This window comes from Lonchura striata, chromosome 27 (assembly GCF_050655825.1).
Source record: "Lonchura striata isolate lonStrDom1 chromosome 27, ASM5065582v1, whole genome shotgun sequence".
In the NCBI taxonomy this organism is placed as follows: domain Eukaryota; kingdom Metazoa; phylum Chordata; class Aves; order Passeriformes; family Estrildidae; genus Lonchura; species Lonchura striata.
Window position 1 is genome coordinate 1,341,969 of NC_140729.1, and position 13,847 is coordinate 1,355,815.

General features: G+C 52.0%; 1 protein-coding gene and 1 long non-coding RNA gene across 2 annotated transcripts; both read left to right on the forward strand.

The window, feature by feature from the left end:
- Positions 1–3,607, forward strand: HOXB2 (homeobox B2; the record flags this gene model as incomplete). Its single annotated transcript, XM_077788394.2, has 3 exons — positions 1–417; positions 1,789–2,163; positions 3,459–3,607. Coding segments are annotated over exons 1-3 (873 nt in total), but the record flags the coding sequence as incomplete, so codon positions are not given.
- A 10-nt stretch (positions 3,608–3,617) lies between these two features.
- On the forward strand, positions 3,618–7,256 carry LOC146765137 (uncharacterized). Its single transcript, XR_014950201.1, has 3 exons — positions 3,618–4,284; positions 5,119–5,262; positions 6,376–7,256. It is a non-coding gene; the product is annotated as an uncharacterized LOC146765137 (long non-coding RNA).
- The last annotated feature ends 6,591 nt before the right edge of the window (positions 7,257–13,847 follow it).

Here is a 13,847-nt window from a genome sequence, read left to right on the forward strand (position 1 = left end):
TCCTCCTCCTCCTCCTCCTCCTCCCTCTCCCCCGCCTCCCTGCCGCTTTTTAAACCCCGGCAAAAGCCATGAATTTTGAATTTGCGAGGGAGATCGGCTTTATAAACAGCCAACCTTCCCTCGCCGAGTGCCTGACGTGTCTCCCCGCTGTCCTGGAGACGTTTCAAACTTCATCCATCAAGGACTCGCCGTTCCCTCCTGGTCCTCTGGAGCGCGGCCGCCTCGGGAGCCGCGCTCCCCGCCCGGGCGGAGCGCGGAGCCGGCCCCGGGCCCCGGCGCCGCCCGGGCCCCGCGCCGCCAGCTTCCCGTGGATGAAGGAGAAGAAAGCGGCCAAAAAACCCGCCCCGGCTCCGTCCTCTTCCTCCCCACCACCCTCCTCCTCCTCCTCCTCCTCCTCCTCGCCGCCGCTGCCCGCAGGTTCGTACGGCCGGGGCTGGGGGGATGGGGGGTGTAAATGGGGAAAATCAGCAATTCTGCCCCAAAACATCCCCAGCCCACCCCCCCGCTCTGCCCCCGGGGTTGTGTCACGCGTGGGGTTCACGGAGCGATGTCCTCAGCGCGGGGTTTGGGGGGGTTCTGCTGCCTCCCTCCCTAAAAAAAACAAATTTCTGCAGCTTCTGCCAAAAAAAACCCCGAGCGAGAAGGGCCCGGGGGGGGGTCCGGACAGAGCGGGGGGGTCGCAACTCCGTTTGTTCGGTTTTCTCCGCCAGAGCTGAAGGTTTTTACAGACTACGGGGAAAAAATTAAAAAAAAAAAAAAAAAGGGAAAATTAAAAAAAAAAAAAAAAAAGGAAAAGATAAAGGGAAAAAATTTAAAAGGGAAAAATAAAAAAAAGGGGAAAAAATTGAAAAGGGGAAAAGCAAAGACAACAAACCCCCCGCCCAAGAAGCGCGGAGGGGAGGGGAAATGGGTGGGGAAGGCGGGGGCTGCTGGCAGCAGGGTGGGGAGGTAAAAGAGCGAGGGTTGGTCCTAAAAAAATGAATTTATGAGCCCCAAAACCCTCCCCGAACCCCCCTACAGAAAAAGGAGCAGAAAAAGGAGCAGAAAAAGGAGCAGAAAGAGGAGCAGCCTCTCGCTGCTCGGCCTTTCCCTCGGGATAAAGTGCTGGAGGAGCAATTCCAGGATTTCCATGGCTCGGGTAAAATCGGGCAGGACGAAGGGAGCTCATTGGCCGGGGAAAAGTGGAATAGTGAAATCAAAGTGCCGGGGAAAGGTAAAAAAAAAACAAAAACCAAAAAATAACAAGGAAAAAAAAAAAAGCCCCGACAAAACAAGACAAAAAACCAACCAACCAACCAAAAAAACCCTCCAACCAACCAAATAAGCAAACAGGAAAGAAGGAATTTAGAAATTCAGACATTTCCTACATTTTAGAAACGTAGAAATTTCCTACATTTTGGGGATTTAGAATGAAGTTAGAAATTCCCTTTCTCCACCAGAGCAGCGGAGAGGGAAGGGCCCTAAAGGGAGAGACCAGGGAGCAAAATCCCCTTTTCCCTCGAGGCAGAGAATTCTCCAGAGTTCGGAAGAAGGAATAATTTGAAATTCCCTTTATCGGCCAGAGCGGCAGGCAGGGAAGAGCTCTGAAGGGAAAGACCAAGGAGCAAAATCCCTTTTTCCCTCGAGGCAGAGAACTTCTCCAGAGTGCCAAAAGTTGAATTCAACTTTTTATTTCACAAATACATTTCAATTTTCCCCTGGCGCAGCGGCTGCCCGGCACGGAACTTCTCCAGCGCGCTGGTTTATATTATAATTATAATTTTTAAAAATTTTTTTTGCACTCCCCAGAGGCTCTGTCGGACAGCGGCGGCTCCAGGAGGCTCCGCACCGCTTACACCAACACGCAGCTGCTGGAGCTGGAGAAGGAATTCCACTTCAACCAGTACGTGTGCCGGCCGCGGCGCGTGGAGATCGCGGCGCTGCTGGAGCTGAGCGAGCGGCAGGTCAAGGTGTGGTTCCAGAACCGCCGCATGAAGCACAAGCGGCAGCGGCGGCGCCGCCCGGAGCCCCCCGGGGACGGGCGCGGCGGCGGCGGCGACCCCCGGGACCGGCCCGCGGAGCGCGGAGCCAGCGCCGCGCCGGAGGGCGGCGGATGTCCGCCCGGCGAGGGTCTGGGGGGGCTCTCGGAACTGGGGGGGCTCTCAGGTCTGGGGGGGCTCTCGGGTCTCGGGGGGCTCTCGGAACTGGGGGGGCTCTCGGAACTCGGGGGGCTCTCGGAACTCGGGGGGCTCTCGGGTCTGGGGGGGCTCTCGGAATTGGGGGGGCTCTCGGAACTGGGGGGGCTCTCGGAACTCGGGGGGCTCTCGGAACTCGGGGGGCTCTCGGAACTCGGGGGGCTCTCGGGTCTGGGGGGGCTCTCGGAACTGGGGGGACTCTCAGAACTCGGGGGGCTCTTGTAACTCGGGGCGCTCTCAGAACTCGGGGGGCTCTCGGGTCTGGGGGAACTCTCGGGTCTGGGGGAACTCTCGGGTCTGGAGGGGCTCTCGGAACTCGAGGGGCTCTCGGGTCTCGGGGGGCTCTCAGAACTCGAGGGGCTCTCGGAACTGGGGGGGCTCTCGGGTCTTGGGGGGCTCTCGGGTCTCGGGGGACTCTCGTAACTCGGGGGGCTCTCGGAACTGGGGGGGCTCTCGGAACTGGGGGGCTCTCGTAACTCGGGGGGCTCTCGGGTCTCGAGGGGCTCTCGGGTCTCGGGGGGCTCTCGTAACTCGGGGGGCTCTCGGATCTCGGGGGGCTCTCAGAACTCGGGGGGCTCTCGGGTCTCGAGGGGCTCTCGGGTCTCGGGGGGCTCTCGTAACTCGGGGGGCTCTCGGATCTCGGGGGGCTCTCGGAACTCGGGGGGCTCTCGGAACTGGGGGGGCTCTCGGGTCTGGGGGGGCTCTCGGAACTGGGGGGGCTCTCGGGACTCGGGGGGCTCTCGGGTCTGGGGGAGCTCTCGGAATTCGGGGGGCTCTCGGAACTGGGGGGACTCTCAGAACTCGGGGGGCTCTTGTAACTCGGGGCGCTCTCAGAACTCGGGGCGCTCTCGGGACTCGGGGGGCTCTCGGGTCTGGGGGAGCTCTCGGAATTCGGGGGGCTCTCGGAACTGGGGGGGCTCTCAGAACTCGGGGGGCTCTCGGGTCTCGGGGGGCTCTCGGGTCTGGGGGGGCTCTCGTAACTCGGGGGGCTCTCGGAACTCGAGGGGCTCTCGAGTCTCAGGGGGCTCTCGGGTCTGGGGGGACTCTCGGGTCTCGGGGGGCTCTCGGATCTCGGGGGGCTCTCGGATCTCGGGGGGCTCTCAGAACTCGGGGGGCTCTCGTAACTCGGGGGGCTCTCGGGTCTGGGGGAGCTCTCAGAACTCGGGGGGCTCTCGTAACTCGGGGGGCTCTCGTAACTCGGGGAGCTCTCATAACTGGGGGGGCTCTCGGGTCTCGGGGGGCTCTCGGGTCTCGGGGGGCTCTCGGATCTCGGGGGCCTCTCAGAACTCGGGGGGCTCTCGGATCTCGGGGGGCTCTCGGGGACCCCCCTGCGCTGCTGGCAGGAGGAGCTGGAGCTGCTGGGCAGCGCGCTCTGCTCCGCGGAGCTGCAGCACTGGGAGCTGGAGCGGAGTCCCGGCTCTGCGGAGGGGTCGGGGGGGTCAGAGCCCCAAAATTCGGCAGGGGAGAAGGGGGAACACCAAAATCTGGCAGGAGAGAAGGGGGGAACACCAAAACCTGGCATGAGAGAAGGGGGAAACACCAAAATCTGCCCTAAAATAAAGGGAAAACACCAAAATCTGGCATGAGAGAAGGGGGAGCCTCAAAGTCTGGCATGAGAGAAGGGGGTAACACCCAAATGTGGCTTAAAATAAGGGGAACCCCCCAAATTCTGCCCTAAAAGAAGGGGAGCCCTAAAAATCTGGCCTAAAAGAAGGAGAACACAAATCTGGCCTAAAATAAGGGGGAAACTGCAAACTCTGCCCTAAAAGAAGGGGGAAACTCCAAAATCTGCCTTAAAAAAAAGGGAAACCCCAAAATCTGCCCTAAATGAATGGGAACCCGCAAAATCTGGCCCGAAACAAGGGAAACCCCCAAAATCTGCCCTAAAACAAGAGCCCATACCCCAAAATCGGCCCCAAAAGAAGAGGAACCCCTCCCAAAATTGGCCCTAAAAGAGGAGGAACCCCCCAAAATCAACCTGAAGCCATTTCTCCCTCAGTCACCTCCTCCCCTTCCGTATGAGAGCTCCGCGTGCCCAAACGTCCCTCCCAGGATTCATTTATTTATTTATTCCAGAGGTGAAAGAGCGGCCGAGTTTGCTAAAATTCAGGTATTTTGCCATCCTTTTATTTATATATATATATTTTTTTTTTTGCCCCCTTATTTATTTCCAAGGAAGCAGCCGGTGGTTCTCAGGTGATTTCAGCCCCTTGGGAGAAAAAAAAAAAAAAATTAATTTATAAATCCTCCTCCCCAGCGACTTTCTCAGGAATCAGAAGGAGACTTTTAGATTTCATAATAAAATTAAAAAAAAAAAAATATCGGGGGAATTTTCCTTCCTCTTTTTACGTTTTAGATGTAGACTATTTATTCAAATCCTTTCGTAGCAAAGGGCAAATTATTTATTGTACATTATTTTCATAGAGTAAATAAAAGTCTTTATAAAAGCGACCAACTCATGCTTGCTCTGGATTTCATTCCAGAGAAGCGCTTTTTTTGTGGTTATTTTTTTTTTGTTTTCCTCCATAAATCATTCGCTTCTTCCCTGCTTTGTAATGAGGTTTCAAAATCTCCTCGTGCGCCCTGAGAGGAGACAAAAGAAATCGCTCCCAGCCAACAATTCCAGAGGAATTCCGGGAAATATTCCCTGGATTCTGGTTTCATTCTCCTCCTTGGTGTTCATTTATTTATTCATTTATTTATTGATTTTATCCCATCAAAGCGGGGTGTTGCTTCGGGGATGGGAAAATCCTCGAATTTAAGGGGAAAAAAAAAAAAAAATCCAAATAAAAAGCAAAAATAAAGGGGATAAAGGGATGGAAAAGCAACACAAAGGCAGCGCGGAGCCCACGCGAATTCCGGGGCCGTTCCCGGCCTCCCACACCCCGATCCCGCCCTTCATCCCCATCCTCCTCCTCCTCCTCCTCCTCCTCTTTTCTCTCAGAGCCCACCGCAATTCCCGGCCTTGGAAACGTCCGGAGCTGCAAAAACACGAGGGGAAACAAGAGGATTTTTGGGGTCAAAACTCAAAAAAATGAAAATTTTTCCACGCGTTGGGGGTCACCAAAAGAACGGGAGAGGAGGAGGGGTAAGGGATGGGCCTGGGGGGGTTTTCTTTATTTTTGCACCCCCAAAAACCCAAACTCCTTTTATTCCTCCCCAAAATCCCCCTTTATTCCTCCCTCATTTTCCACCCCCAAAAACCCCAAAATCCCTTTTATTGCTCCTCTTTTACCACTCCATATACCCCACATCCCTTTTATTCCTCCTCTCCTTTCCACCCCCCAAAATCCCTTTTATCCCTGCTCTCTTTTCCACCCCCAAAAGCCCCAAACCCCTTTTATTCCTCCCCCAAAATCCCCTTTTATTCCTCCCCCCTTTTCCAACCCCAAAATCCCTTTTAATGCCCCTCTCTTTACCAACCCCACAAACCCCAAACCCCCTTTTATTGCTCCCTTTTCCAACCCCCAAAACCCTAAAATCCATTTTATTCCTCCTCCCTTTTCCAATCCCCAAAACCCTAAAATCCATTTTATTCCTCCTCCCTTTTCCAACCCCAAAACCCTAAAATCCATTTTATTCCTCCTCCCTTTTCCAACCCCCAAAACCCTAAAATCAATTTTATTCCTCCTCCCTTTTCCAACCCCCAAAACCCTAAAATCCATTTTATTCCTCCTCCCTTTTCCAATCCCAAAAACCCCAAACCCCCCCCGGATTTGTGGTCTCTTGGATCCCTTTCAAATCTTCCTCCCCACGCAGGATTTGGAACCCCAAAATCCATCCCAGGGGGGATTTGGAACCCCAAAATCCATCCCAGGAGGGATTTGGAACCCCAAAATCCATCCCAGGGGGGATTTGGAACCCCAAAACCCATCCCAGGAGGGATTTTAGTGTTTTCAGTGCCTGGGCGGGATAATATCCCCCTTTTCAGGGAACGCTCAGAAAATTTGGGATTTTTTATTTGGGGTTAAAAGTGGCAGAGCCGGGCTGGGTTGACACTATTTAAAAAAAAAAAATTAAAATAAACAAATAAAAATTAAAATAAAATAAAGAAATAAAAGGGAAATAAAAGGAGGCGAAGGCTCGACAGATGTTTTGGAAATCGCTGTGGATGATCTCTCTCGGCTCTAACAAAGAGGGGGCGGGCTGATTTTACAGCCACCTTTTGACTCCAAACCATCTTTTTTTTTCTCCCCCCCAGAAAAATCTTCTCTCCAGGAAAAAACGAGCCGGCAATCCCAAAACCTCGCTCCGGGAAACGTTTTCATCCGGATCCGATATCCGCGAATATTTCAATATTTAAATCCCTAAACCACCTTCCCACGGAGGGGGGAAAAAAGCGAATTTTGCTGCCGGGAGCCTTCAGCACCCGCCTGCCCTTCTCCCACCGCTCCGAGAGTCCCCGAGCCGAGAATTTTGGGGAGGAAGAGGAGAAAATTGAATTTTTGGGGGTTTATTTAATATCCCCGGCTGCTGCAGAGCGCTCGGCGGCCGCTTCGGGGCTGCCAGATTTTGTCTATCAAAGCGCCATTTGTTCTGCGCTTCCACATTTCTGCTCCTCCTCCTCCTCCTCCTCCTCCTCCTCCTCCTCCTCCTCCTGGTTTTGGGCTGGTTTGGGGTCTGAGCATCCTTTTGGCCTCCCCAGGGACGGCTCCGCCTTTATCCAGCTGAAAAATGAGGGAAAAAAAATCAAAAAAGCGGCAGATTTCCATTTTTAGATTAGTTAAAAATTAAGGGGAATATCCCCAAACCGAAAAATTTCCATATTTAAATGCTCTTCAGTCTAAAAATGAGGGGAAAGATCCCCAAACGGCAAATTTCTACATTTAGCTGCTCTTCAGTCTAAAAAAATACAGGGAAATACCCGCAAACTGGCAAATTTCCATATTTAAATACTCTTCAGCCTAAAAATGAGGGGGAATATCCCCAGACAGGCAAATTTCCATATTTAGATGTCATAAAAATGAGGGGAAATATCCCAAACCAGCGGATTTACACATTTAGATGCCATAAAAATGAGGGGAAATGTCCCCAAACCAGCAAATTTCCATATTTAGATACCCTAAAAATGAGGGGAAATGTCCCAACCCAGCGGATTTCCACATTTCCACGCCCTTTTCCCGTGGGGAAGGGCGAGGCTGAGGGAGGGGACAGGAGGGACCCCTGGAAAAGGGACCCCAAACCTCCCCAAATCAAACCCCGAGTTTTTATTGATAAAAATCCCAAATGAGGATGGGATGAGGGACCCCAAACACCCCAAATCAAACCCCGAGTTTTTATTGATAAAAATCCCAAATGAGGATGGGATGAGGGACCCCGAAACTCCCCAAATCAAACCCCGATCTCCCATGGGTGCCACCCCAGCAGGGGTGGGATGAGTGACCCCAAACCCCAAATCAAACCCTGAGTTCTTATCAATAAAAATCCCCAGCAGGGGTGGGATGAGTGACCCCAAACCCCACATCAGACCCCGATCTCCCATGGGTGCCACCCCAGCAGGGGTGAGATGAGTGACCCCAAACCCCCAAATCAGACCCCGATCTCCCATGGGTGCCACCCCAGCAGGGGTGGGATGAGTGACCCCAAACCCCAAATCAAGCCCCGATCTCCCATGGGTGCCACCCCAGCAGGGGTGGGATGAGGGACCCCAAACCCCAGATCAAACCCCGATCTCCCATGGGTGCCACCCCAGCAGGGGTGGGATGAGGGACCCCAAACCCCAGATCAAGCCCCGATCTCCCATGGGTGCTACCCCAGCAGGGGTGGGATGAGGGACCCCAAACCCCCAAATCAAACCCCGATCTCCCATGGGTGCCACCCCAGCAGGGGTGGGATGAGTGACCCCAAACCCCCAAATCAAACCCCGATCTCCCATGGGTGCCACCCCAGCAGGGGTGGGATGAGTGACCCCAAACCCCAAATCAAACCCTGAGTTCTTATCAATAAAAATCCCCAGCAGGGGTGGGATGAGTGACCCCAAACCCCAAATCAGACCCCGATCTCCCATGGGTGCCACCCCAGCAGGGGTGGGATGGTCCCTCCGTCGGGCCCGGTCCCTGCCCCGGCCGCGCGCGGCGCCTCAGGAACGGCGGCTCCCCACCAACAGCGGGGCCCTTCTGATTTGTCCTAATTAGCGAGAGCGAAGCTAATTGGGAGGAGAGGAGGGGAGCACTCCATAAAATCTGAATTATTGAGCGGCCGCCATCGGCTCGGCCGTTCTTCACCTCCTCCAAAATGTCAGCCCGACGGGGGGAGCGAAAATTTGCAGCCCTGCCCTTCTGTTCCGCGCAACTGGAGGGCATTAATTAAGCGAATTAAGCGAATTAAGCGTATTCCAGGCCTCGATTGTTGGCAAAACACGGCAATCGCCTGGCGGCAATTAAGCGGGGAATATGCAGATGAGCGGCGGGTTGAGGAAATATTGATTTTGCGCTGCGGAGGGAAGGGGGATGTGTTTGCTGAGGAGCTCCTGGAAGCTCTGGAGATCTTGGATCGGGCGTGGGAATCTTCCCTGGAGGAGAAGCCCAGCGGGAATGGGGCCTAGCAGCGGGTGGGTTCCCTTTTCCTGGGAATTCTGCAGCTTTTAGAGGATTTTTTGGGAATTGCCCTTTTTCCTCTTTCATTTCCCTCTCCATTTCTCCTTCCATTCCCTTCTGATGGATTTCCAGTTTTCCATCCAAAGGGAGGAGCTGGGAGAGGGAACCTTGGGGAGCTCCCGGGTTTATCCCGGCTCGTTTTCCTCACCGGGAGCTGAAATTGGGGGGAAAATGGGAATAAAGGATGGATTTGGGTCCCCGGGATCCCCGATATTGATAAACCCGGGCTGCCGATATTGGCCATTGATCACAGCCTGCAGCGATCCCGGCGCCTGTCGGAGCGCGGAGCAAGGCCTGGGTTTGGGATCAGAGGGAATCCAGGGATTTGGGATCAGAGGGGATCCCCAGGGACTTGGGATCGGAGGGAATCCCCAGGGATTTGGGATCTGAGGGAATCCAGAGGGATTTGGGATCTGGGGAAATCCCCAGGGATTTGGGATCTGAGGGAAACACAGGGATTTGGGATCTGAGGGGATGCCCAGCGATCTGGGATCAGAAGGAATCCCTGGGGATTTGGGATTGGAGGAAATCCCCAGGGATTTGGGAACTCAGGGAATTCCCAGGGATTTGGGATATCAGGGAACCCCCAGGGATTTGGGATCTGAGGGGGTCCCCAGGGATTTGGGATCTGGGGGAATCTCCAGGAATTTGGGACCTGAGGGAACCCCAGGGATTTGGGATCAGAGAGAATCCCCAGGGATTTGGGACCCCCGGGGAAAGGATTTGGGACCCCCAGGGAATCCCCAGGGATTTGGGATCCCCAGAGATTTGGGATCCCAGGGATTTGGGATCAGAGGGAACCCCCAGGAATTTGGGATCTCTGGGAATCCCCAGGAATTTGGGATCTGAAGGAACCCCAGGGATTTGGGATCTCAGGGAATTCCCAGGAATTCGGGACTCCCCATATCCCTGCCCCAGGGCAGCGGCTTCAGACTCCTCCTCTCCACTCTGGCACACTAATGAATATGCAAATGAGCCTAATTAACGAGGCGGGGTGGGTTCCAGCCCATGGAAAATCCGCTGGGATTCCCAGGGGAGCCGGGCAGGACTCCCCGAGCCAGGGAGCCGGAACCTGATCCCTAAAATAATTCCATTTTATCCCAATTATCCGGGCTTTTCCCCGTTTTATTTCCCCCATTTTATCTGAATTGTCTTGGCTTTTATCCTTTTTTTTCCCCCACTTTATCTGAATTATCTGATTATTTACCTTTTATTGCCTTTAAATTTAATTTTATCTGAAATATCGGTGCTTCCCCCCCCACCTTTTTATTTTCTATTTTATCTGAATTATCGGGTTTTTTTCCTCCCTGTTTTTTTTTCCTATTTTATCTGAATTATCTGTATTTGTTCCGTTGTGGTTTTGTTTTTTGGGGTTTTTTAAAAATTTTATTTGAATTTTATGCTTTTTTTTCCCCCTGAGGATGATGCGATGTCCGTGACTCATTCAATCCCTCCCGCGCCTCTTTTCTCTCCCGTCCTGTCCGACCTTTCCATCCACAAAAAAATAATAAATAAATAAATTATAATTCCGATTTTTCACCACAGCGCCTCCTCAGCTCTAATTGATGCTTCCCAAAAAAAGTTACATTTAACCCCCAAAAAGATCTATTTAACTCCAAAAAAGTTACACTTAACCCAAAAAATTATATTTAACCCCAAAAAGTTCTATTTAACCCCAAAAAATGTTATGTTTAACCTCCAAAAAAGTTATATTTAACCCAAAAAAAGTTACATTAAACCTCCAAAATTTTCTGTTTAACCCCCTAAAAAGTTACGTTTAACTTCAGAAAAGTTCTATTAAACCGCCAAAAAGTTCTATTTAACCCAAAAAAGTTCTGTTTAAGCCCAAAACCGAAGCATCTGGAGACCCTCTGAGCCTTTGGAAATGCCTCGTCCCCCCTCTGTGCCCTGCACAAAAACCTCCCCCGGTTCAAGATTAAAAACACAGATTTAAAATCCAGATTTGAAATAAAACAAACAAACAAATAAATAAATATTTCAAATCAAGGTTTCAAATCGAGGCTCAAAAATCAAGATTTAAAATAAAGATTTAAAATTTAAATGGGGATTTCAGGTAAAGGCTTCCAATAAATATTTTAAAATAAAGATTTAAAGATTTTAAACTAAAGACCTAAAAATCGAGATTCTTCCATAGGCTTGGAATAAGGGCTGGGGGTTCGAAATTATTCCAGCCCCAAATCCCTCATTTGAATCAAAGTGACCAAAAAAAAGCGATTTTCCCAAAATCCCGAAGTGATCCGAGCCCTCAATCCCTCATGTGAGCATTAGGAACAAAAAAAAAAGGCAATTTTTCCAAAGTTTCAAAATTATTCCAGGCCTAAACCCCTCATTTGAATTTTAGGAATCCCCAAAAAAGATATTTTTTCCAAATTCCCGAAGTGATTCCAGCCCTGAATTCTTCATTTGAGCCTTAGGAACCAAAAAAAAGTGATTTTTCCCAAAATCCCGAAGTTACCCCAGCCCGAAATCCCTTATTTGAGCATTAGGAACCCCCCAAAAAAGGGATTTTTCCCAAATTCCCGAAGCGATCCCAGCTCTAAACCCCAGCCCCGCACCCGTCCCCATTTCAGGCTGAATTTTGCCCAATTTCACCAATTCCAATTTTGGGACCCCCGTCCCATCCACAGAAAAACGCCAAAAATCGGATTTTTCACCTCAGCTCTAATTTAGGCTCGGCTTAGAGAAAAAGTTTCCCTGCCACAACTGAAAAAAAAAAAAAAAAAATCGCGATTTTTCGTGATTTTAATTTAAAATAAAACCGCCTTGATGCAACAGCTGCGGAAAACCATCGGAAAACACAAACCCACGGATCGCAGGCCGGAATAAACGAATAAACAAATAAAATCTGCATTTTGTATATTTTTTTTTCTCCTTTTAAAGCCATAAATCATCCGTTTGAACCCGAACTCAAGGAAATATCAAAGGAATCGAATTAAAAATCCATTTCTCCTGCCGGGGGAATGACGGGAGCGCCGCTTTGAATGATGCAAAAAAAAAAAAAAAGGAAGTTTTGGAGAAGGTTTCTAGGTTTATAACCCAAAACATTTCCATTTTGGAGGCCTCTCAGCCTCAGCGGAGCGCGAATAAACCAACAAGCAAACGGCAAATTGAATTTTTTAAGGCGGGACGGCGGCTGGGAATGGCTTTAAAAATGAAATTTCGGGGCTGCAGGAAGGAGCGGGGCGCCGCTGGCGGGCGGGGGTTTGTCAGCAGCCGCCGCCCCCGGGCACAGCGGGTTTGTCCCTGTCGGGTTCGGCTTTCAGGGTGAACTTTTGGCCCGGGGAGAGGCAGAGGAGCGGAGCGGAGCCGCGGCGGAGCGTGGCCGGCCACTAAATCCTCCTGACAGCCAACAAATGGCCGTGGGCGGCCGCGGCCGGCCCGCCCTTGTCCGCCCGCTCGGAACAAGGAAATCCATGTTGCCCGCCGATGTTCCCATTCTCCGAGCCCGGCCCGCAGCGGCTCTGCCGCCGCCGCCGCCTCCTCCTCCTCCTCCTCCTCCTCCTCCTCCTCCTCCTCCTCCTCCTCCTCCTCCTCCTCCTCCTCCTCCTCCTCCTCCTCCTCAGCCGGACCCCGCTAGAGACGGGATGAGCGCCCCGCAAAGCTCAGATCAGAGCCCCGCAAAACTCAGATTAGAGCCCCGCAAAACTCAGATCAGCGCCCTGCAAAACTCAGATTAGAGCCCCACAAAACTCAGCTCAGAGCCCCGCAAAGCTCAACTCAGAGCGCCACAAAACTCAGATCAGCACCCCACAAAACTCAGATCAGAGCCCCGCAAAACTCAGATTAGAGCCCCGCACAGCTCAGCTCAGAGCCCCGCAAAGCTCAGATCAGCGCCCTGCAAAACTCAGCTCAGAGCCCCACAAAACTCAGATCAGCGCCCTGCAAAACTCAGATTAGAGCTCCACAAAACTCAGCTCAGAGCCCCGCAAAACTCAGATTAGAGCCCCGCAAAACTCAGATTAGAGCCCCGCACAGCTCAGCTCAGAGCCCCGCAAAGCTCAGATCAGCGCCCTGCAAAACTCAGCTCAGAGCCCCACAAAACTCAGATCAGCGCCCTGCAAAACTCAGATTAGAGCTCCACAAAACTCAGCTCAGAGCCCCGCAAAACTCAGATTAGAGCCCCGCAAAGCTCAGATCAGAGCCCCGCAAAACTCAGCTCACAGCCCCACAAATCTCAGCTCAGAGCCCCGCAAAACTCAGATTACAGCCCCACAAAACTCAGCTCAGAGCCCCGCAAAGCTCAGATCAGAGCCCCGCAAAGCTCAGATCAGAGCCCCGCAAAACTCAGATTAGAGCCCCACAAAACTCAGATTAGAGCCCCGCAAAACTCAGATTAGAGCCCCACAAACTCAGCTCAGAGCCCCGCAAAGCTCGGCTGAGAGCCCCACAAAACTCAGATTAGAGCTCCACAAAACTCAGATTATTGCCCCGCAAAGCTCAGATCAGAGCCCCGCAAACTCAGCTCAAAACCCTGCACAGCTCAGCTCAGCACCCTGCGGCTGTTTAAGGCGCCTGAAAATGGGTTTGGTAGGGAGTGTGCAGTACAAAAACCCCTAAAACCAGTTTTAGTAGAGAAGGTGCAGTACATAAATCCCTAAACCCCAATTTTAGTAGGAAGAGCGCAGTACATGAACCCCTAAAACCAGTTTTGGTATGGAGTGTGCGGGGCGTGAGCCCCTAAAACCAGTTTTGGTAGGGAGAGCTCAGTGCATAAACCCCTAAACCCCAGTTTTAGTAGGGAGTGTGTGGTGCGTGAACCTCTAAACCCGGTTTTAGAAGGGAGTGTGCAGTACATAAATCCCTAAAACCAGTTTTGGTAGGGAGTGTGCAGTGCGTGAACCCGGTTTTTGTAGGGAGTGTGCAGTACATGAACCCCTAAAAACCGAATTCCCGAAGTGAATTCCTGGTTTTAGTCGGGAGTGTGCAGCCCATGAGCCCCCAGACCCGGTTTTAGTCGGGAGTGTGCAGTGTGTGAACCCCTAAACCCAGTTTTAGTCGGACGTGTGCAGCCCATGAGCCCCCAGGCCCGGTTTTGGTCGGGAGCGGATGGATGGGA